Source organism: Salvelinus alpinus, chromosome 19 (assembly GCF_045679555.1).
Source record: "Salvelinus alpinus chromosome 19, SLU_Salpinus.1, whole genome shotgun sequence".
NCBI lineage: Eukaryota > Metazoa > Chordata > Actinopteri > Salmoniformes > Salmonidae > Salvelinus > Salvelinus alpinus.
In genome coordinates, this window is record NC_092104.1 from 32,547,141 (window position 1) to 32,569,426 (window position 22,286).

A 22,286-nucleotide genomic window follows, 5' to 3' on the forward strand; every position below is an offset into this window, starting at 1 on the left:
CACGGTCGTCTGTGTAGGCCAGGTTTATCAGGACCATAAGCCTGGTTTTCCAAGTGTGTTTGTGTATCTGTCCCTGACGACTGTTCCTCTGTCCCTGACGACTTTCTCTGTCGCCGATGACGGTCTGTCCTTCTCCAGCTTTAGAATCCTAGATGAGCGGGAGGAGCCAGGCTTCCTAACAGGCCTGAAGATCCCTGCGCCGTGGGCTGCTGGGAAGACGGTGGAGACGGTCCACCCGGTGCGAGACAACTATAAGTTCAAAGAGACGGTACACATTCCAGGAGCACGCTGCCTTTACCTGCGCTTCGACTCCCGCTGCTCCTCACAGTACGACTACGACAAGGTGACCAATCCCTGCACCTCTACACCCCACATCATGTTTCCTTGGTAAAGCTATGGCATAACATGTGAAGTATTGCAAAGCTCTATGAGGAAGAGTATTTACTTGATCTTTTCTCTCTGATGTTCCAGTTGGTGATGTATGCCGGGCCCAACACTAACAGTCGCAAGGTGACTGAGTATGGAGGCAACACTCTGGGCTATGGCAGTCGCAGTGTCCTAGGGACAGGTTGGCCCAAAGACCTGGTCAAGGTGGAGGGGGACACAGTGACGTTCTCCTTTGAGATGAGGAGTGGGCGCGAGCACAACACCCCAGACAAAGCCATGTGGGGGTTCTCCTGCACTGTCCGAGCCCAGGTACACACAGCTGTGAAGTTGTAAAATACCGCATGAGTTCTGGCATGTTGCTGCCATGTTGGACATACACACCTAGACGTTGTTACAGTGTTACATTGAACTGTCTCTGTTTTCCCACTCCAGGAGTCATCGGAGGATGTCTCTGGGGGTCTCCCCTTCCTGGCAGACCTGGCGTTGGGTCTGTCTGTACTAGCCTGCTCCATGCTCCGCATCCTCTACAACGGACCTGAAGTAACCCGAGAGGAGGACGCTTGCCATGACCTGCTCTGCTCCAAGCTGCTCCAAAGGTGACACAGCATAAATGGAGAATGATACAGAGCACATCCTATAGATAGCGCAAATGCACTGCAATGTAGAAGCACAGTCGTATAACCACTGTAATAAGAATAAATTAGTCAAATGACGTGTGACACAGCAGAGACTATCTGTTTTGTGTTTCCTTCAGGTGCCAATGGCAGGTGGAGGCTAATGGTGCCCTCTCTCCAGCCCTCACCCCCAGCCCCTCACCCTTACCCCTCACCATCGAGGAGGACCAGGAGTTCACCTACCCCTCTGATGTCCTCATCCCTCCCCCGGGCCTCATGCCTGGGGCCTACTTTGACCTGCCCCGTATCCGCCTGCCTCCAGGAATCATGGGCCGGCTACGAGAGGTGTCCGGCAGGGGGCGACCACAGTTCCGTCCCAGCATCAAGTGAGAAGGGGTGACGATATATACGGCAGGCTTGCACAACTGCCATCCTAATTCTATTTTAACCAGTCATTACTGTCTTTCTTTTCCTCCCCCTTTCTCTCTGACTTGCCCGTGTCAGGGAGGTGATCAGGCCAGACGTTATGGAGGAGGTCATAGTGTCGTGTGTGATAAAGCATCTGACGCTGGTGGATGCTCTCCAGTCACTCGTCAACTTCCAGTACCGCGAGGAGCACGCTGAGGAGTACGACCTGCTCTGTAAGATCATGGCCGAGACTTTCAAGAAGATCAACGCCATGGAGCGCCAGCTGCAGGTACACAAGTGGCACAGTTCAGCTTTTCCCTCTCCAAGTGTGTGTATGTGTGTATAACTTTGTCTGTTGCCCCCCCCCTCAGAGTGTAGCAGAGCTGGAACAGAAGTGGCAGAACGAGGTGGAGGAAGCTCAGCAGGGAAAGCTAGAGAACAATGCTCCATTCTTCCATGACTACCACTTCTTTGAGGTACACATCCCTCTACCTCTAATTCTCCACAGATTCTCTTAAAATTGTTCACTGTTCAGCTCACATAATTTGTTTTTGTTTCCCCAGAACAAAATGAAGGAACTAGAATTGCTGTGTTCACTAAAAGAGGTCCCACTGGACTGCAGTGATTTGGAAAACGTTGTCCTCACGCTGAGGTAAGAGAAGAGCGACGTGACAATACAGATGTTGACTGATGAGGTAACATCTACACTGCTTTCGAAGACTCCATGTTGTCTTCTGGTTTGTGATCATCTGAATTTCTCCACAGGGAGAAGTTCTTCCAGGAGGTGAACTCTGTCCACCTAAAAGGTGCTGTGCCGCTGACCAAAACCAAAGCCCTGGTGAAGAGCCTGATGAACCGCACAGAGCTGCTGCTCCACGTCACCATCGCTCCTCACTGCAGGAGCCTGAACACCACGCCTGCTGGCACGCCAGGTACAACTCAGCTTACACCTTCCTACATTATACCTCCCCAACCTACTGCACCTCCCCAACCTACTGCATCTCCCCAACCTACTGCACCTCCCCAGCCTACTGCACCTCCCCAACCTACTGCACCTCCCCAACCTACTTCACCTCCCCAACCTACTCCACCTCCCCAACCTACTGCACCCCCCCAACCTGCACCTCCCCAGCTACTGCACCTCCCCAGCCTACTACACCTCTCCAACCTGCACCTCCCCAACCTACTGCACCTCCCCAACCCACTGCACCTCCCCAGCTACTGCACCTCCCCAACCTACTGCACCTCCCCAACCTGCACCTCCCCAGCCTATAGCACCTCCCCAACCCGCACCTCCCCAGTCTACTGCACCTCCCCAACCTGCACCTCCCCAGCCTACTGCACCTCCCCAACCTACTGCACCTCCCCAGCCTACTACACCTCCCCACCCTACTCCACCTCCCCAACCTACTGCACCTCCCCAGCTTACTGCACCTCAACAACCTACTGCACCTCCCCAACCTACTGCACCTCCCCAGTCGACTGCACCTCCCCAGTCTACTGCACCTCCCCAGCCTACTGCACTTCCCCAACCTACTGCACCTCCCCAACCTACTTCACCTCCCCAACCTACTCCACCTCCCCAACCTACTGCACCTCCCCAACATGCACCTCCCCAGCTACTGCACCTCCCCAGCCTACTACACCTCTCCAACCTGCACCTCCCCAACCTACTGCACCTCCCCAACCCACTGCACCTCCCCAGCTACTGCATCTCCCCAACCTACTGCACCTCCCCAACCTGCACCTCCCCAGCCTATTGCACCTCCCCAACCCGCACCTCCCCATCCCACTGTACCTCCCCAACCTGCACCTCCCCAACCTACTGCACCTCCCCAACCTGCACCTCCCCAGCCTACTGCACCTCCCAGTCTACTGCACCTCCCCAACCTGCACCTCCTCAGCCTACTACACATCCCCACCCTACTCCACCTCCCCAACCTACTGCAACTCCCCAGCCTACTGCACCTCAACAACCTACTGCACCTCCCCAACCTGCACCTCCCCAGCCTACTGCACCTCCCCAACCTACTGCACCTCCCCAGCCTACTACACCTCCCCACCCTACTCCACCTCCCCAACCTACTGCACCTCCCCAGCTTACTGCACCTCAACAACCTACTGCACCTCCCCAACCTACTGCACCTCCCCAGTCGACTGCACCTCCCCAGTCTACTGCACCTCCCCAGCCTACTGCACTTCCCCAACCTACTGCACCTCCCCAACCTACTTCACCTCCCCAACCTACTGCACCTCCCCAACATGCACCTCCCCAGCTACTGCACCTCCCCAGCCTACTACACCTCTCCAACCTGCACCTCCCCAACCTACTGCACCTCCCCAACCCACTGCACCTCCCCAGCTACTGCACCTCCCCAACCTACTGCACCTCCCCAACCTGCACCTCCCCAGCCTATTGCACCTCCCCAACCCGCACCTCCCCAACCTGCACCTCCCCAACCTACTGCACCTCCCCAACCTGCACCTCCCCAGCCTACTGCACCTCCCAGTCTACTGCACCTCCCCAACCTGCACCTCCCCAGCCTACTACACCTCCCCACCCTACTCCACCTCCCCAACCTACTGCAACTCCCCAGCCTACTGCACCTCAACAACCTACTGCACCTCCCCAACCTGCACCTCCCCAGCCTACTACACCTCCCCACCCTACTCCACCTCCCCAACCTACTGCACCTCCCCAGCCTACTGCACCTCCCCAACCTGCACCTCCCCAGCCTACTACACCTCCCCACCCTACTCCACCTCCCCAACCTACTTCACCTCCCCAACCTACTGCACCTCCCCAACCTACTTCACCTCCGCAACCTACTGCACCTCCCCAACCTGCACCACCCCAGCTACTGCACCTCCCCAGCCTACTGCACCTCCCCAACCTGCACCTCCCCAGCCTACTGAACCTCCCCAGCCTACTGAACCTCCCCAGCCTACTGCACCTCCCCATCCCACTGCACCTCCCCAGCCTACTACACCTCCCCAACCTGCACCTCCCCATCCCACTGCACCTCCCCAGCCTATTGTACCTCCCCAGCCTACTGCACCTCCCCATCCTACACCTCCCTAGCCTACTGCACCTCCCCAACCTACTGCACCTCCCCAGTCTACTGCACCTCCCCAGTCTACTGCACCTCCCCAGCCTACTGCACCTACCCAGCCTACTGCATCTCCCTAGACTACTATAGCTTACACCTGCTCCTCTATAGCCCTCCCTGATTTACTTTGACTGCCTGCATGTAGTATGATGAAATAGAGGTAACCAATACTGGCTTTTTGTTGTTGCAGCCTGTAAGTCTGTGTCAGACACTAAGACGGTGGTCCCCGGGGTGAAGCAGCCAGTCTTCCTGCGCAGCATGTCTGCACCCTCCGACCTGGAAATGATTGCCAACCAGGACCTGGAGTTCACACACAGCAGCCAAAGGTTCTCTGTACACTGAACTGTTTTTGATGACACCAAGAAAGTGGATTACAAGCGTAACTACACTAAGTTGATGATGAATGGAGAGAGTACTCACCCCTCCACTTTGTTGTCCACCCCTACTGTAGGAGGCGACACCACCCTACCAGTCACCGCAGCAGCTCCTTCACACTGCTGCAGTCTCTAGCCATGGAGGACTGCCGGGACAAGCCAACGTACAGTGTGCTGCTGGGACAGCTCTTTGCCTTCATTGGGACCACGCCCGACCAGTCAGTAAGTCCAGCCCTCCAACACAAAGTCACTGCACATACACACTGTAATTGTTTTTGGTGCCAAATGATTAGAGAAGATGAGTCTACTCATATTTTACCCTAATTCTTCCTCCTCCAGGTGTCCAGCAGCAGTTTCCTGTCTGCGGCTCAGACACGGTGGAGGCGGGGCAGCACGAGGAAGCAGGCCTTGGTTCACATGAGGGAGCTGCTCACCGCCGCAGTCAGGGTGGGCGGGGTCACTCATCTGGTGGGCCCTGTTACCATGGTGCTGCAGGGAGGGCCCAGGTAAGGGATGTACACAGACACACTCACACACAAACCTACCATCAATTAACATTCTGAATGAAAATGTAGTTTTCTAAATGTATGTGTATCTGTGTGTGTCCTCTGCAGGATCGAGGAGCTGACCTGTGGGGGAATGGTGGAGCAGGTGCAGGAGGCCTTTGGGGAGACCATGACGTCTGTAGTGTCACTATGTGCGCGCTACCCCATCGCTTGTGCTAACAGTATCGGCATGCTCTGCACCATCCCCTATACCAGGCAAGAAAATTATTCTCCATCTTCCTCATGCTACTCTTGGGAAACTGTTTTGTAACTGCTTTTGTAACAAACAACTTAACTCATTCTCCTGGCACCCAAAAATGCCTTACTTCCAATAATTGCCATCCTCCAAACCCCAACCCGTGTGGTCCTGTGTTCCTGTAGGAGTGAGGAGCAGTGCCTGGTGCGCAGTGGTCTGGTCCATCTGATGGACCGCCTGTGCAGCCTGAGTGGCCAGAGGGACTGCAGCTCCAATGAGAAGCAAACCAAGAAGCAGAAGGTGGCCACCATGGCCTGGGCTGCCTTCCAGGTGCTGGCCAACCGCTGCATCGAGTGGGAGAAGGTGGAAGGTATGCAATATAGTTTTTTATCAGCTTGTGAAGCAGGTATCTCACTCCAAGAAATTAAGAGAACTTCAGCACTCAAGCAGAACATGTAAGAACATTTCAGTTTCCAATATCTTGATATTGCACTGTGCCTTTAGCTGAAGAGGAAGGTTTGAAAGACGGTCTTAATGTCTTCAGGGTCTACTATCAAAGTGAGGACAAGATGCAGAAGAATAGTTGGAGGTAAAAGTTAGGCAAGCTTGGCAAAAGTTGAATTAGGTTACTAATTCAGAAACCAGGTTAAAGATGGGTGGATTTAAAATAGCTTATGTTCAGAAACATAAGTATGACTTCATCTTTGAGGACCTTTGAATACAGATAATCAGACTTTAAGATGCAACCTCACATCAGTGTTTTTTTACAATAATAATCAGTGTGTGGTGATTCTAGCTACTACAGAAATCCCTCTACCCCTTTCTTAAGGTGGTTCTACAGATGCGGTGCACTCGGGTCTGGCCCGGCAGGTATCCAGCCTGCTGACCAACCACCTGGCCAGAGCCACAGAGTGCTGTGGGAACCAGGCAGCAGGGAACGACGCCCTGCAAGATGTCCTCAGCCTGCTCAACGACCTGTCCAGGTAAACACCACCAGACAACAGGACAACACCTTAAACAAACTCCTATCAACATGAGGGCTCAATGTTATTTTGTGTTCTGTGTTTTAGAAATGACTGTTAGGTTTTCGTTTTCTAATTATTCCTGACTGTCTGTTGCTTCTCCAGGAGCCACATAGGGAAGGCAATCCTGAGCCAGCCAGCCTGTGTGTCCAAGCTCCTGTCCCTGCTGCTGGACCAGCGGCCGTCTCCCAAGCTGGTGCTGATCATCCTGCAGCTGTGCCGCGCTGCCCTGCCCCTGATGAGTGTGGAGGACTGTGGCAACGTGGCGCTGCCCGCCTGGAGCTACTCCATCAACACCCTGGATGCTGAGCAGCAGGACGCCGCCGACCCCGCCTCGCGCATTGCAGCCCTGCTGCTGGCCAAGCTGGCTGACTACGTAGTACCAGGTAGGAGCCTTTGGTCTCGACATGTTGGTCAGGAGATCTCTGGTCTCAGTTAGTGATCTTTCTAACACCATGTCCCTCACCAGGCTGCCAGACCCTGCTGTCCCCCAGCTCCTCAGAGCCAGACACCAGCCTGAGCCGCTCCAGCCCCAAGGGAACCCTGAAGTCTGATAAGGACGCTGGGGAGGAGAGCGAGGCTGTGGATGGCAAACTGTCCATATTTATCCACAAGAGGGAGGACCAGTCCTCTCATGAGGTGCTCCAGCCACTGCTCAGGTAAGACTCATCATAATACCTCCTGACACCTTTTGTGTGCCAAACCATCCATAAAGTTTCTCTGACACATTCTTTCTGGTGGCCTGCAGCAGTTCAGAGGGCCGGCCATTCCGCCTTGGAACTGGAGCAAACATGGAGAAAGTGGTGAAGATGGACAGAGACATGACCAAGGTCAGGCCTGTTTAATGTGACTTCATATGTCATTTGGCTGTCACTAAGTGAAAGAAAATGTTTAACTTGTGAAGGCATGTTCATTAATCATACCATTATTCCTGGCTAATCTGCTCCTTCACCCCACCAGAGTGGTAGCTGTGAGGTAATCACAGAGGAGGCTGCAGCCGCCCTGAGGAAGGCCAATAAGTGGGCCCAGTCTGGGCTGATAGTCAGCGTGGGCCCGCCTGTGGAGGCTCTGGCACAGGAGGCCGCTGGAGGAGTCACCACGGGGGACAAGAAGAAGACCGCTCAGACCGCTGTGTGTCGGGACAGGAACTCTGAACTGGCTAGGTCAGTCTGACTCGAGCTGTGCAAATGTTAGATTATGCATTTTTCATAACAGTAATACTAGTGGATTAGAAACTATCATAACACTGTTCCACTAGTAATACTAGTAGAACATAAGAAAACTGTCACATAACTGCATTCCTATGTAGGGCTTCATTTATTATTACCCCACTAGATATTACAGGTGCAAGTACAATATTTCATTTTTTTATTTCGAGAAGCATCCAACCCTGTTATCAGAACTTGACTGTAATGTCATCTTCACTGAAGACTATGATAATATCCACTTAGGATAATGTTTGTATTTATGTTATGAGAGGTTGACTGCTGATGATTAACTACTAATGGCAATGAACTCTTTCTAAGTGGGCAATTTTTTTTATTTTTTTTTACAGAAATCAAAGAACCTTTGCTTGCATGCTTTTTCATTTGAACAGGGAGAACTATCGACAACCCAAAGAGAGGGCCTGGTTACATTACTATTGGAGCATGAGGCAAATGGCCAATATAAAAGCCCTGTACACCTCAACTGGAGACCTCTCGCTTTATTGTGCTGTGACACCCGTATTCTATCAAAATGTTAAGCACTTAGAATGGTGCACCTCAATATTAGGAAGCTTTTCCTAATGTTTTGTATACTCAGTGGAGGTACAAATCATAAGTCAAATCAGTTACTGGCAGCAAAAGAATACGATCCTTGACTTTGGCGATGTCATTTACAAAATAGCCTCCAACACTCTAGTTAGCAAACTGGATGTAGTCTATCACAGTGCCATCCGTTTTGTCACCAAAGCCCCATATACTACCCACCACTGCGACCTGTATGCTCTCGTTGGCTGGCCCTCACTAGATATTCGTCGCCAAACCCACTGGCTCCAGGTCATCTATAAGTCTTTGCTAGGTAAAGCCCCACCTTATCTCAGCTCACTGGTCACCATAGTAACACCCACCCGTAGCACTCGCTCCAGCAGGTATATCTCACTGGTCATCCCCAAAGCCAACACCTCCTTTGGCCGCCTTTCCTTCCAGTTCTCTGCTGCCAATGACTGGAACGAATTGCAAAAATCACTAAAGCTGTAGTCTTATATCTCCCTCTCTAACTTTAAGCATCAGCTGTCAGAGCAGCTTACCTGTACCTGTACATAGCCAATCTGTAAATAGCACACCCAACTACCTCATCCCCCATATTGTAATTTATCCTCTTGCTCTTTTGCACTTCAGTATCGCTACTTGCATATTCATCATCTGCACATCTATCACTCCAGTGTTAATGATAAATTGTCATTAGTTCGCCTCTATGGCCTATTTATTGCCTTACCTCCCTACTCTTCTACATTTGCACACACTGTACGTAGAATCTTCTATTGTGTTATTAATGGTATGTTTGTTTGTGTAACTCTGTGTTGTTGTTTTTGTTGCACTGCTTTGCTATATCTTGGCCAGGTCGCAGTTGTACATGAGAACTTGTTCTCAACTAGCCTACCTGGTTAAATAAAGGTGAAATCATTTTTTTAAAATTCCAACGGAATGGAAGAAAAAGTTAAGAGAAAGAAAATAGAAACTGTTTGTAGGCATATTAAATCTCAGATGTTTAACGAGAGAAAATTAGTAAAGATGTATCATTTTGATATGTTTGATAGGTTTGATTTATAAAACATCATTAGACTCCACTATCTGAATGTTTCAATTGAAGATATTGTACAAATTTTTGGCTACTAACAAGATGTTACTGTCACGGATCCCTCTGGAACTTTCATTGATCACACCTGTCCCCTATTCCCACTGATTGTATTTGTATATATGTGCCCTTTGTTCACCATGGTGCTGTCCATTATTGTTACAATGTCCGTTGGTGCGTGTGAGTACCTGTGCTGTGTGTTTTGGGCTTTCGTGCCTGTGTGGATTGCGCAGATGATTACGGGTCTCGTCCCGTGTGTTAATCATTGTGCGCGTGTGTTTTTTATTCAAGGTACTCCTCACTCTTTTGTTTGGGTTTCAACCCTGTGTTTTTGAATAGTGTTTGTTTGGTCTTCGTTCCCGTGCCTTTACACGGCTCGCCGTAATGTGTGCTAAATGAAAAAAACTATTACGCATTCCTGCATCTGTCTCCCGATCCTTCATGCCAACGTGACAGTTACAAATATAACAAATTAAAGAGAAGAAATAACCACCCCAAAAATGTCAAAGTATTTTTTATAATAAAGAAACCTTTTAATAATGAAAAATAGTTTAGTCCCCAAAATGTGTCAAGGTAAAAAAATAAAAATAAATGTAACACCGGGGAGAGGGGTTCTGAGCGGTCTCCTCTCTCTCCCTACACTGTTCAGGTCCGACCCAATCAGGCCCTTCATCAGTGGCCATGTGGCCAACAGTATGGCTGCTGAGGTTATCGCCCTGCTGCACAGCCTGCTCACAGCACCTGAATCCAACACTGCCCAGATCTGGACCAGCACTGCAGAGAAGGTAAAGCGCCATCAGAATGCATAGGTTTTTGAGGCAGCTGCAGCCATTTTAAGATCTACTTGGCAATGCTAGATCCATGTAATTCTAAGAATATACTGTATATGAAGGTCATAGTGATAACACATGGATTTAACGCTGCTGATGACTGTGCCAGGTGCTGTCCAGAGCACTGATGTTCATCCCACAGCTGGGGAAGTATGCTGAGAGCATCCTGGAGAACGGTAGCAGCAGCAGCAGGAAGCTGGCCAAACTCCAGGCCATCGGCAGGCAGGCTGTAGCGGCACTCTGCGCCCTTGGAGGCTTCAAAGAAACCATCAAGATCGGCTCAGAGGTCCAGGTGGGTTAGGAGATGAGCAGAAGTTGATAGATCCATTAGTAGACTTAGCAATACAAATTGTACCTGTCTCTGAAATGCACATGCTGTCTGCCAACAACACTATACCAGGCCAATAGTGCTGTGGGCAGAAAGATCTATAGTAGTGAATGGTCTATCAGTGAATGTTTCTCTTCATGGTCCCTCTGCTTCCTCAGGTGGTGGGTAAAGGAGTGCTGGACAGCGTGGGCCTGGTCATGTCCATCAATGAGCAGGAGGGCCTCGCCACAGTAAAGTTCCCTTCCTGCGAGTACAAGAAGGCCTGCAAGGCCTCCGACATCCTGACGGTGCCCATCTCCCGCCTCTGCACTCCCCGCTCTGAGGTAAGGACAGGGAGGTTTAGAGAAGTAACACATGCAACTAACACATGTAACTAACACATACAACTAACACGTGTAACTAACACATACAACTAACACGTGTAACTAACACATACAACTAACACATGTAACTAACACATGTAACTAACACATGTAACTAACACATGTAACTAACACATACAACTAACACGTGTAACTAACACATACAACTAACACATGTAACTAACACATGTAACTAACACATGTAACTAACACATACAACTAACACGTGTAACTAACACATACAACTAACACGTGTAACTAACACATGCAACTAACACATGCAACTAACACATACAACTAACACATACAACTAACACATGTAACTAACACATGTAACTAACACATGCAACTAACACATGCAACTAACACGTGTAACTAACACATGTAACTAACATGTGTAACTAACACATACAACTAACACATGTAACGAACACATACAACTAACACGTGTAACTATCACATACAACTAACACATGTAACTAACACATACAACTAACACATGTAACTAACACATACAATTAACACGTGTAACTAACACATGCAACTAACACATGTAACTAACACATACAACTAACACATGTAACTAACACATGCAACTAACACATGTAACTAACACATGCAACTAACACATGTAACTAACACATGTAACTACCAAGTGTAACTAACACATACAACTAACACGTGTAACTAACACATGTAACTAACACATACAACTAACACGTGTAACTAACACATGCAACTAACACGTGTAACTAACACATGTAACTAACACATGCAACTAACACATGTAACTAACACATGCAACTAACACATGTAACTAACACATGTAACTACCAAGTGTAACTAACACATACAACTAACACGTGTAACTAACACATGTAACTAACACATACAACTAACACGTGTAACTAACACATACAACTAACACATGTAACTAACACATGTAACTAACACATGTAACTAACACATACAACTAACACGTGTAACTAACACATACAACTAACACGTGTAACTAACACATGCAACTAACACATGCAACTAACACATACAACGAACACATACAACTAACACATGTAACTAACACATGTAACTAAAACATGCAACTAACACATGCAACTAACACGTGTAACTAACACATGTAACTAACATGTGTAACTAACACATACAACTAACACATGTAACGAACACATACAACTAACACGTGTAACTATCACATACAACTAACACACGTAACTAACACATACAACTAACACATGTAACTAACACATACAATTAACACGTGTAACTAACACATACAACTAACACATGTAACTAACACATACAACTAACACATGTAACTAACACATGCAACTAACACATGTAACTAACACATGCAACTAACACATGTAACTAACACATGTAACTACCAAGTGTAACTAACACATACAACTAACACGTGTAACTAACACATGTAACTAACACATACAACTAACACGTGTAACTAACACATGCAACTAACACGTGTAACTAACACATGTAACTAACACATGCAACTAACACATGTAACTAACACATGCAACTAACACATGTAACTAACACATGTAACTACCAAGTGTAACTAACACATACAACTAACACGTGTAACTAACACATGTAACTAACACATACAACTAACACCTGTAACTAACACATACAACTAACACGTGTAACTAACACATACAACTAACACATGTAACTAACACATGTAACTAACACATGTAACTAACACGTGTAACTAACACGTGTAACTAACACATGTAACTAACACGTGCAACGAACACGTGCAACTAACACGTGCAACTAACACGTGTAACTAACACATACAACTAACACGTGTAACTAACACATACAACTAACACATGTAACTAACACATGTAACTAACACATGTAACTAACACATACAACTAACACGTGTAACTAACACATACAACTAACACGTGTAACTAACACATGCAACTAACACATGCAACTAACACATACAACTAACACATGTAACTAACACGTGTAACTAACACATGCAACTAACACGTGTAACTAACACATGTAACTAACACGTGTAACTAACACATACAACTAACACATGTAACTAACACATACAACTAACACGTGTAACTATCACATACAACTAACACATGTAACTAACACATACAACTAACACATGTAACTAACACATACAACTAACACATGTAACTAACACGTGTAACTAACACATGTAACTAACACGTGTAACTAACACATACAACTAACACATGTAACTAACACATACAACTAACACGTGTAAATATCACATACAACTAACACATGTAACTAACACATACAACTAACACATGTAACTAACACATACAACTAACACATGTAACTAACACGTGTAACTAACACATGTAACTAACACGTGTAACTAACACATACAACTAACACATGTAACTAACACATACAACTAACACGTGTAACTATCACATACAACTAACACGTGTAACTAACACATACAACTAACACATGTAACTAACACATACAACTAACACGTGTAACTATCACATACAACTAACACGTGTAACTAACACATGTAACTAACACGTGTAACTAACACATACAACTAACACATGTAACTAACACATACAACTAACACGTGTAACTATCACATACAACTAACACATGTAACTAACACATACAACTAACACATGTAACTAACACATACAATTAACACGTGTAACTAACACATACAACTAACACATGTAACTAACACATACAACTAACACATGTAACTAACACATGCAACTAACACATATAACTACCAAGTGTAACTAACACATACAACTAACACGTGTAACTAACACATGTAACTAACACATACAACTAACAGGTGTAACTAACACGTGTAACTAACACATGCAACTAACACATGTAACTAACATGTGTAACTAACACATACAACTAACACCTGTAACTAACACATACAACTAACATGTGTAACTAACACATACAACTAACACATGTAACTAACACATGTAACTAACACGTGTAACTAACACGTGTAACTAACACATGTAACTAACACGTGCAACGAACACGTGCAACTAACACGTGCAACTAACACGTGTAACTAACACATACAACTAACACGTGTAACTAACACATACAACTAACACATGTAACTAACACATATAACTAACACATGTAACTAACACGTGTAACTAACACGTGTAACTAACACGTGCAACTAACACGTGCAACTAACACGTGCAACTAACACATGTAACTAACACATACAACTAACACGTGTAACTAACACATACAACTAACACATGTAACTAACACATGTAACTAACACATATAACTAACACATGTAACTAACACATGTAACTAACACATACAACTAACACATGTAACTAACACATACAACTAACACAGGTAACTAACAGATGTAGCTAACAGATGTAACTAACACATACAACTAACACATACAACTAACACGTGTAACTAACACATAAAACTAACACATGCAACTAACACATACAACTAACACATGCAACTAACACATGTAACTAACACATATAACTACCAAGTGTAACTAACACATACAACTAACACGTGTAACTAACACATGTAACTAACACGTGTAACTAACACATGTAACTAACACATGCAACTAACACGTGTAACTAACACATGTAACTAACACGTGTAACTAACACATACAACTAACACCTGTAACTAACACATACAACTAACACGTGTAACTAACACATACAACTAACACATGTAACTAACACGTGTAACTAACACGTGTAACTAACACATGTAACTAACACGTGCAACGAACACGAACACGTGCAACTAACACGTGCAACTAACACGTGCAACTAACACGTGTAACTAACACATACAACTAACACGTGTAACTAACACATACAACTAACACATGTAACTAACACATACAACTAACACGTGTAACTAACACATACAACTAACACGTGTAACTAACACATGCAACTAACACATGCAACTAACACATACAACTAACACATGTAACTAACACATGTAACTAACACATGCAACTAACACGTGTAACTAACACATGTAACTAACACGTGTAACTAACACATACAACTAACACATGTAACTAACACATACAACTAACACGTGTAACTATCACATACAACTAACACATGTAACTAACACATACAACTAACACATGTAACTAACACATACAATTAACACGTGTAACTAACACATACAACTAACACATGTAACTAACACATACAACTAACACATGTAACTAACACATGCAACTAACACATATAACTACCAAGTGTAACTAACACATACAACTAACACGTGTAACTAACACATGTAACTAACACATACAACTAACAGGTGTAACTAACACATGTAACTAACACATGCAACTAACACGTGTAACTAACACATGTAACTAACACGTGTAACTAACACATACAACTAACACCTGTAACTAACACATACAACTAACATGTGTAACTAACACGTGTAACTAACACATGTAACTAACACGTGTAACTAACACATACAACTAACACCTGTAACTAACACATACAACTAACATGTGTAACTAACACGTGTAACTAACACATGTAACTAACACGTGCAACGAACACGTGCAACTAACACGTGTAACTAACACATACAACTAACACGTGTAATTAACACATACAACTAACACATGTAACTAACACATGTAACTAACACATGTAACTAACACGTGCAACTAACACGTGCAACTAACACATGTAACTAACACATACAACTAACACGTGTAACTAACACATACAACTAACACATGTAACTAACACATGTAACTAACACATACAACTAACACATGTAACTAACACATGTAACTAACACATACAACTAACACATGTAACTAACACATACAACTAACACAGGTAACTAACAGATGTAGCTAACAGATGTAACTAACACATACAACTAACACATACAACTAACACGTGTAACTAACACATAAAACTAACACATGCAACTAACACATACAACTAACACATGCAACTAAAACATACAACTAACACATGTAAATCGACTGGAAATGATGCAAGTGCACATAAGGCTTTAATGTATGATAGCAGTAGACTAATTTAATGTTCTCTTCTCATCAATGTCCCTCTCCCCCTCTCTCTCCCAGGCGCTGCCCCTCTACAAGCTGTCTATCACAGAGAAGGTGGTGCAGGCGGTACAGTCCATGCTCCTGCCACAGGAGGGTAGTCTGTCCATCCACACCTCCCTCCCCGCCTCAGGAGATGGCTCTAGTCCTGTCATGGCCGCTGTCCGCCTGCTGGCTGAAATCAGGACCAGGTAAATCACTAATGAGGACATTACCTCGGTCAAGATGCTTTGCTGCTCCGCCAAATGTGTGTCTGCACCTGTATGTCATACATTTGTTTTGCTTAGTTAGTGTGGAGGTTTAAATGTGTCTGTTGTGTTTGGCTCCCAGGGCATGTCTGGTGATGGCCCAGCTCCTGGAGGACAGCTCGTTCTGTGAAGAGTTCATTCAGCAGTGTCCTGCTGCTGTGGAGGTGCTTAACCTAGTGGCCCAGGAGTGCAGTCCTGGTGAGTGACCACCCACTCTCACCCAGTAGCATAGTGCTCAATGATGACACAACTTCTACAATGCAGCATGACTGTACTTTTACTGGCCATATTTTCTCTATGACCGTAGTATTGATTGTGCTGTGTTGTGCAGGGGAGCGTCTGGGCATGGTCGAGGCACAGTGTGAGCGAGTGAGGATGCTGTACCGAGACTGCGCTCGACCGCCACCCCCTCCCCTCCAGACAGACAGGTGCCAGGTGGGTGTCGCTGTAGCCTCTACTCATTGATCTACTGATCGAATAACTGACATAAAACCATACTAGGATTTTTTTGAGGGATGAAGGGATTCAGTTTAAAGTTTGTGGGGCCTTGTAACTCTCTCTGCTCCGGTCTATATCTCCCTAGCCCAAGGAGATTACATGGAGTCCAACCAGGGTATTCCCTCCAGTGCGTGCCTGCATGTTCTCATCCCGCCTTACCTCCGTCACCTTCCTGGCCGACCCCAGCGCTGGAGGAGGCCTGCCCAGGGGAACCTTCATCTATGCCACCTCACCTGTACCTGTTCAGGTGGGCACCCCTACACTTACTGGATGTCTTGGGAATGGCACATGCTAGGTTTAATATTAATGATAATTCAGTTTTGCATGCTTATGAAGCAGGTTGACTCATTTGGAATCTTTAAATTCCTCTCCCTCTTTTTCCTGTAGGCTCCTTCCTTTTACTGGGAAATAGAGATTGTCTCCTATGGAGACTCGGAAGACGACAGCAGCCCTATTGTGTCTTTTGGTTTTGCCACAGAGGCGGAGAAGAGAGACGGAGCATGGACCAATCCTGTTGGCACCTGCCTCTTTCACAAGTATGTGCTCCTATGGATTTGACATATGTAATCTCTGTGAGGTTTCCCACTGCCCTGTCTGTGACTGAGTGCTGACTTTTCTTTCCTGTCTTTTTCATCCTCCCCCTCTCTCTTTCAGTAATGGTAGGGCTGTGCACTATAATGGCTCCAGTCTGCTGCAGTGGAAGAGTGTGAGGCTGGACGTAGCCCTACTTCCTGGTGAGATGGGAAACAATCCTCTCATCTAGTTTCATAATATCACCTACCTCCTATTTTTCCATCATTCATTTGACTTTTTTTTGCTTATGGAACCAATGTGTATTGCATATTTATAACATTTTGGTGAAACATCTGATTTTGAACTGTATCTTGGATGGTGACCATTCTCTTCCTGCTTACAGGGGATGTGGCGGGCATTGGCTGGGAGCGCTCTGAGGGCACCCCTCCACCCCCTGGCCAGGTCTCTAAAGGGCGGGTCTACTTCACCTACTGTGGCCACCGCCTCAGCCCCTTCCTGGAGGATGTAGCAGGGGGCATGTGGCCTCTGGTGCACATTCAGAAGAAGGTGGGTAAAACAAGATAACAAGTTAAACAAGATAAAGCCTAATTAATGCAGCTTGTATGTCATCATGGTATGTTTTGCATTTTGTTTAGAACACAAAGATTCGTGCCAACTTTGGTTGCCGGGCATTTGCGTACGCAGAGGGCCAAGCACACCGCAATGCTGCTGACTTTTGTGTTGACCTGGCAGAGGAAATCAGTGCCAACTTCGAGGCCCTCCCCTTCGCCATGGCATCCGACAGCGACAATGATGCGGGTGCTAGTGTGGCATCTGACTCTGGATCCCACGGACCTCCCTGTCGGATCGCCGCGGTAGCAGTTGCTCAGCAACGTATGTTCCTTTCACTTTCCCCTTTCACCAAATGCATGTGTTTCAGTTACCTTCCGGTCACGTAACCTAAAATGTGTTGTTTTACTTCAAGGCCCAGTGCAGTCAAAAAGGTGATTTTCCTGTGTTAAAGGTTAAATAATACTGTGAAATTGTGTAAATGATGATGATCCTTTTAGTGTAAGAGCTGTTTGAAAAGACTGTCTGAAATGTCTGCCTGTTTTGGTGGGAGGGAGTATTGGCCTTCCTAGTGACATAATTTGGCGGTAAATTAGTTAATAGACCAACAAGAAAAGAGTTTCAAACCGCTCTGCCAGTAACAGCAACTTTTCAGTTTTCTCCTCCCCACTCCCAGACAGTCCTAGCAAAATTATTTATTGAGAAATGTTTTACCATTTTTAATTGAAAACAATCACAGTAAGGTACTTAAATGTTCCCCAGAAATGATTTGATATCGAAAACAGCTGCATTGGACCTTTTAACTTGGTGTGAGTTCAGTCCTCGGTTGCGTTTGCTGTTTGGTCAACCCAAACCCCGCCCCCGCAGTCCTCACCCTCACTGTCTGGTCTGTGTATATGTCTCCCAGTTGGTAACGTTTGTAAGAACTGGCTTTGTTGTTTGTCCTCCCCTGTCGGGACAGAGTACAACAGTGACTCGTCGTGTCTCTACAAGGTAGAGCTGAGCTACGAGAACCTGGTCACCTCAGGGCCTGAAGCACACCCCCCGCCTATCGCTGACGACGAGAGTGATGACGAAGATGATGACGATGTTCCCAGGGTGAGTTGAATATCTGGTGCTTATGGTTCTGAGAAGAGCCTTCAAATAACACATTCACTTTTTGGTATCCTGGTTTTTCACTGTTGGCATGAGTGTACCGTTTCACCCACCCAGGAGGACCACTATGCCCTGCTGGTGAAGGCCTGGGAGACCAAGGTGTTCCCCACCATCCGCCGTCGCTTCCGCAATGAGGCAGAGAGGAAGTCTGGTCTGGACCAGATCAAGGGAGCACTGCAGCTGGGTGAGGATTTATGTTCAGTCTCTCGTTTCTGCTCCTCTGCTCTTTGAGCAGCTTGGGACACTCGCTCGCTGAAAACCAGGTGGTAAGAGGTGGTCAACCCTGTAGCTCTGTTTAAAGAGCAGCTCCCCATTGACTCTACTGTTTGACTTTTTTGAAGGAATGCTTTTTGAAGTTTGTTCTTTGTGGTGTTTTTATTGCTTGAAATGTTGTGCAGGCATGGTTGACATAGCCCGGCAGACAGTGGAGTTCCTGTATGAAGAGAACGGTGGCATCCCCCGGGACCTCTACCTCCCCACCATCGAGGACATCAAGGATGAGGCCAACAAGTTCACCATCGATAAAGTCCGCAAAGGTACCCTGCACTTGCACCCACCACCATGCCAGAGACCTCGGTTATTGAACCGTTATTGTTTTCATCACCTTTGACCCTCACTGTAAATACATTAGTAAACACAGGAGTTTTCCTGATAGCTGGTTTAACAATTACTGAAGCGCTATTTTCTTTTAAGATTTTTTTTGTAATGATCATTATCATTATGAACATATAGGCTGTAGTGTTACCCGGCTTTGCCCTTACTTATACAGTATGTTTCCTCGTCTCAGGTTTGACCGTGGTCATCCGCTGTCCAGACAGCAACAACACCAACAGCACCACAGGCGGAACAGCCCTGCCCAAGTTTGCCATCCGAGGAATGTTGAAAACCTTCGGTCTGCACGGAGTGGTTCTGGACGTGGACTCAGTGAGTGTGGAACACTTCACTTCAGTCGTCATAGAAACAAAGCGAAAATAAGTTAAGCTTTGTCTCTTGTTACTTACTGTGTGTGTCTGTGTTTTCAGGTGAATGAGCTGGTACAGGTAGAGACGTACCTGCGCAGTGAGGGGGTGCTGGTAAGGTACTGGTATCCCATTGAGATGCTGGAGCGTCCCCCTGTTGGATCCCGCCGTACTGCTGCCAATGGCCTTGTTAATCTCGACAGCAGTAACATCCAGATCCATAGGTAACTAACACACACACACACGCTGAAATAACACACTGCTATGAACTGTAAATCATCCCCCGTGGCCTGCTGTGTTTCAGGGAGCTTCTGCGCTGTGAGAGTGCCCTTGCTCGGCTTTACTGCCGCATGGCGCTACTCAACATCTTTGCCCCCAAGAGCCCCCACACCTTCACCCGCCTCCTCCACATCCCAGCCATTAGAGACATCACTCTGGAACACCTGCAGCTGCTGTCCAATCAGCTGCTAGCTCCGCCTCTGCCTGGTGAGTGGACCCTCTCTGGATGACATGATGATCCACGGAAAATAATGGGTTAAATAGAATGAAGTTAGAAAATGGACTAGACTGAAATAACACATGGATTTTTAGGTGTACAATTGACTGAATGGAGTGATTTGGAGTCTGCTTTTCCCCTAGCCTCTAAGAATCTGAGTGTAGACTGGTCAAGCATCCACTATCGTCTCCAACATTTAGATTCCAAAATTCCAAACAGTCCCTTTACAAGTCAGAATGTTGAATATATTCACCTGTTGTCCACTGATTTTGTCCTGCTGCCGGTGGAAATTTATGACAAAATATCCACAGGAAATATTATTAAACCGACTTCAAAACGCAGGTCTCTGTGTGTGGCTATCACGATTTGTTTGCTCATCACCTAAGGCATGCGACATTCTGGCTTGTAAGAAATCTTTCAAAATGTTTGCAGTGCTTTATTTCAGACTGTGTTACCAGAGCTGGTATCACAGACTGATTTATTAGGCAACCTTTCCATGATCTTTGTGCTGAGTGTTCTCTGTTTGTCCTGCAGATGGCACCATCAGCTCCAGCGCCATCCTGCTGGCCCAGTCTCTACTCCACAATCTGCAGGGCCAGAGCTGTTCTCCCACAGAACTGTTTTACCAGGGCAACGCACAGCCCATCCGGGAGTGGCTCACCGTGGCCATCACCCGCGCCCTGCACCAGGGGGAGGAGAGCCTGCTGGAGCTCACCAAGCAGATCTGTTGCTTCCTACAGGTCTGCACAGGGTTAACTAATGACCCGAATGTGGCTGAATGTATATTTCCCCAGGGACGGAGATCTTTTGTTTTAATATGGTTCATCTTTATTTCCCTTGTTCCATTATGTAGAATGCACCAGAGCAGTTCACTTCAGAGGACTTCCCGGTATCAGAGTCAAAGGTCAGCATGGATGTCAACTTCCCGGGTGCTGCCTTCGTGATCGTCTCCTGCAAAGAGAGCCAACTAGGCTGCCGCAAAGAGTGAGCTAATTTAACATACTTTTTTGTATCCAATTACCTATATCTAAGTTTAACCCATGACCCTTGACCATCCTAGATGTCTTACAGTGCTCCCATTTTCTGCCTCTCTCGCGTTTCCTCTCTTCCCCACTAGCTCCTCCCTGTACAAAGCCCCATGGGCGCGGGTTATGGTTTATGGCCTTGGTCACAAGGTGCGCAGGAACGGCCAGCTCAACCTGATGGAGGCGGTGTGCTACCCTCTGGATGCTTCACCCTCCAACACAGGCCTCACCCCCCCTCCCACTACCAACCAGTTCCCCACTGTCATCATCCCCACCGACAAAGTGCACATCAAACTGGGTGAGTGCTTGATCTCCCCTAGTCCTGGCTTACAGTAATAACTATATACAGCATATATATGTTAATTATGTTTCTCTCTGTTTCAAATGATTAACATGTATTTATAATAGCTTGGTTTGTTTCACTGTCTCTCTCTCAGGGGTGTCGCCCCCTCCTGGCGCGGTGCTGGTGCTGCACTCCCTGCCACTGGAGTTCCCCCTGGCTATGGCGTTTGCTGAGCAGCTGCTGACGTGGAAGCTAGGGGAGAATAATGAGCACTCTGAGGAGGAGCTGGACACTGTGCCCTCGTCTGTGCTGCTGCAGGTGGTGGAGCTGCTGGGTAGGTGCTACACTTCCA

At 46.6% G+C, this 22,286-nt stretch overlaps 1 protein-coding gene across 3 annotated transcripts in view; it reads left to right on the forward strand.

Annotated features, from left to right (window-relative positions):
- LOC139545384 (probable E3 ubiquitin-protein ligase HECTD4) overlaps window positions 1-22,286 on the forward strand; it is a 79,616-nt gene that overhangs the window by 44,448 nt on the left and 12,882 nt on the right. For 2 of the 3 annotated variants that reach the window (XM_071353098.1, XM_071353100.1), the window contains exons 21-59: window positions 139-343; window positions 472-696; window positions 820-983; window positions 1,142-1,387; window positions 1,506-1,698; window positions 1,781-1,885; window positions 1,973-2,061; window positions 2,175-2,341; window positions 4,710-4,845; window positions 4,971-5,115; window positions 5,233-5,399; window positions 5,508-5,654; window positions 5,820-6,004; window positions 6,464-6,617; window positions 6,762-7,042; window positions 7,126-7,315; window positions 7,405-7,486; window positions 7,617-7,819; window positions 10,144-10,279; window positions 10,434-10,616; window positions 10,811-10,975; window positions 16,209-16,378; window positions 16,518-16,633; window positions 16,767-16,870; window positions 17,019-17,180; window positions 17,321-17,469; window positions 17,588-17,667; window positions 17,850-18,013; window positions 18,103-18,340; window positions 18,978-19,114; window positions 19,229-19,355; window positions 19,570-19,707; window positions 19,959-20,095; window positions 20,194-20,354; window positions 20,435-20,616; window positions 21,161-21,366; window positions 21,480-21,610; window positions 21,744-21,949; window positions 22,089-22,268. In XM_071353098.1, the coding sequence (XP_071209199.1) occupies window positions 139-343; window positions 472-696; window positions 820-983; window positions 1,142-1,387; window positions 1,506-1,698; window positions 1,781-1,885; window positions 1,973-2,061; window positions 2,175-2,341; window positions 4,710-4,845; window positions 4,971-5,115; window positions 5,233-5,399; window positions 5,508-5,654; window positions 5,820-6,004; window positions 6,464-6,617; window positions 6,762-7,042; window positions 7,126-7,315; window positions 7,405-7,486; window positions 7,617-7,819; window positions 10,144-10,279; window positions 10,434-10,616; window positions 10,811-10,975; window positions 16,209-16,378; window positions 16,518-16,633; window positions 16,767-16,870; window positions 17,019-17,180; window positions 17,321-17,469; window positions 17,588-17,667; window positions 17,850-18,013; window positions 18,103-18,340; window positions 18,978-19,114; window positions 19,229-19,355; window positions 19,570-19,707; window positions 19,959-20,095; window positions 20,194-20,354; window positions 20,435-20,616; window positions 21,161-21,366; window positions 21,480-21,610; window positions 21,744-21,949; window positions 22,089-22,268 (6,356 nt within the window). The remainder of the gene's footprint in view (window positions 1-138; window positions 344-471; window positions 697-819; window positions 984-1,141; window positions 1,388-1,505; window positions 1,699-1,780; window positions 1,886-1,972; window positions 2,062-2,174; window positions 2,342-4,709; window positions 4,846-4,970; window positions 5,116-5,232; window positions 5,400-5,507; window positions 5,655-5,819; window positions 6,005-6,463; window positions 6,618-6,761; window positions 7,043-7,125; window positions 7,316-7,404; window positions 7,487-7,616; window positions 7,820-10,143; window positions 10,280-10,433; window positions 10,617-10,810; window positions 10,976-16,208; window positions 16,379-16,517; window positions 16,634-16,766; window positions 16,871-17,018; window positions 17,181-17,320; window positions 17,470-17,587; window positions 17,668-17,849; window positions 18,014-18,102; window positions 18,341-18,977; window positions 19,115-19,228; window positions 19,356-19,569; window positions 19,708-19,958; window positions 20,096-20,193; window positions 20,355-20,434; window positions 20,617-21,160; window positions 21,367-21,479; window positions 21,611-21,743; window positions 21,950-22,088; window positions 22,269-22,286) is intronic. The other variant, XM_071353099.1, reaches the window with a different exon arrangement.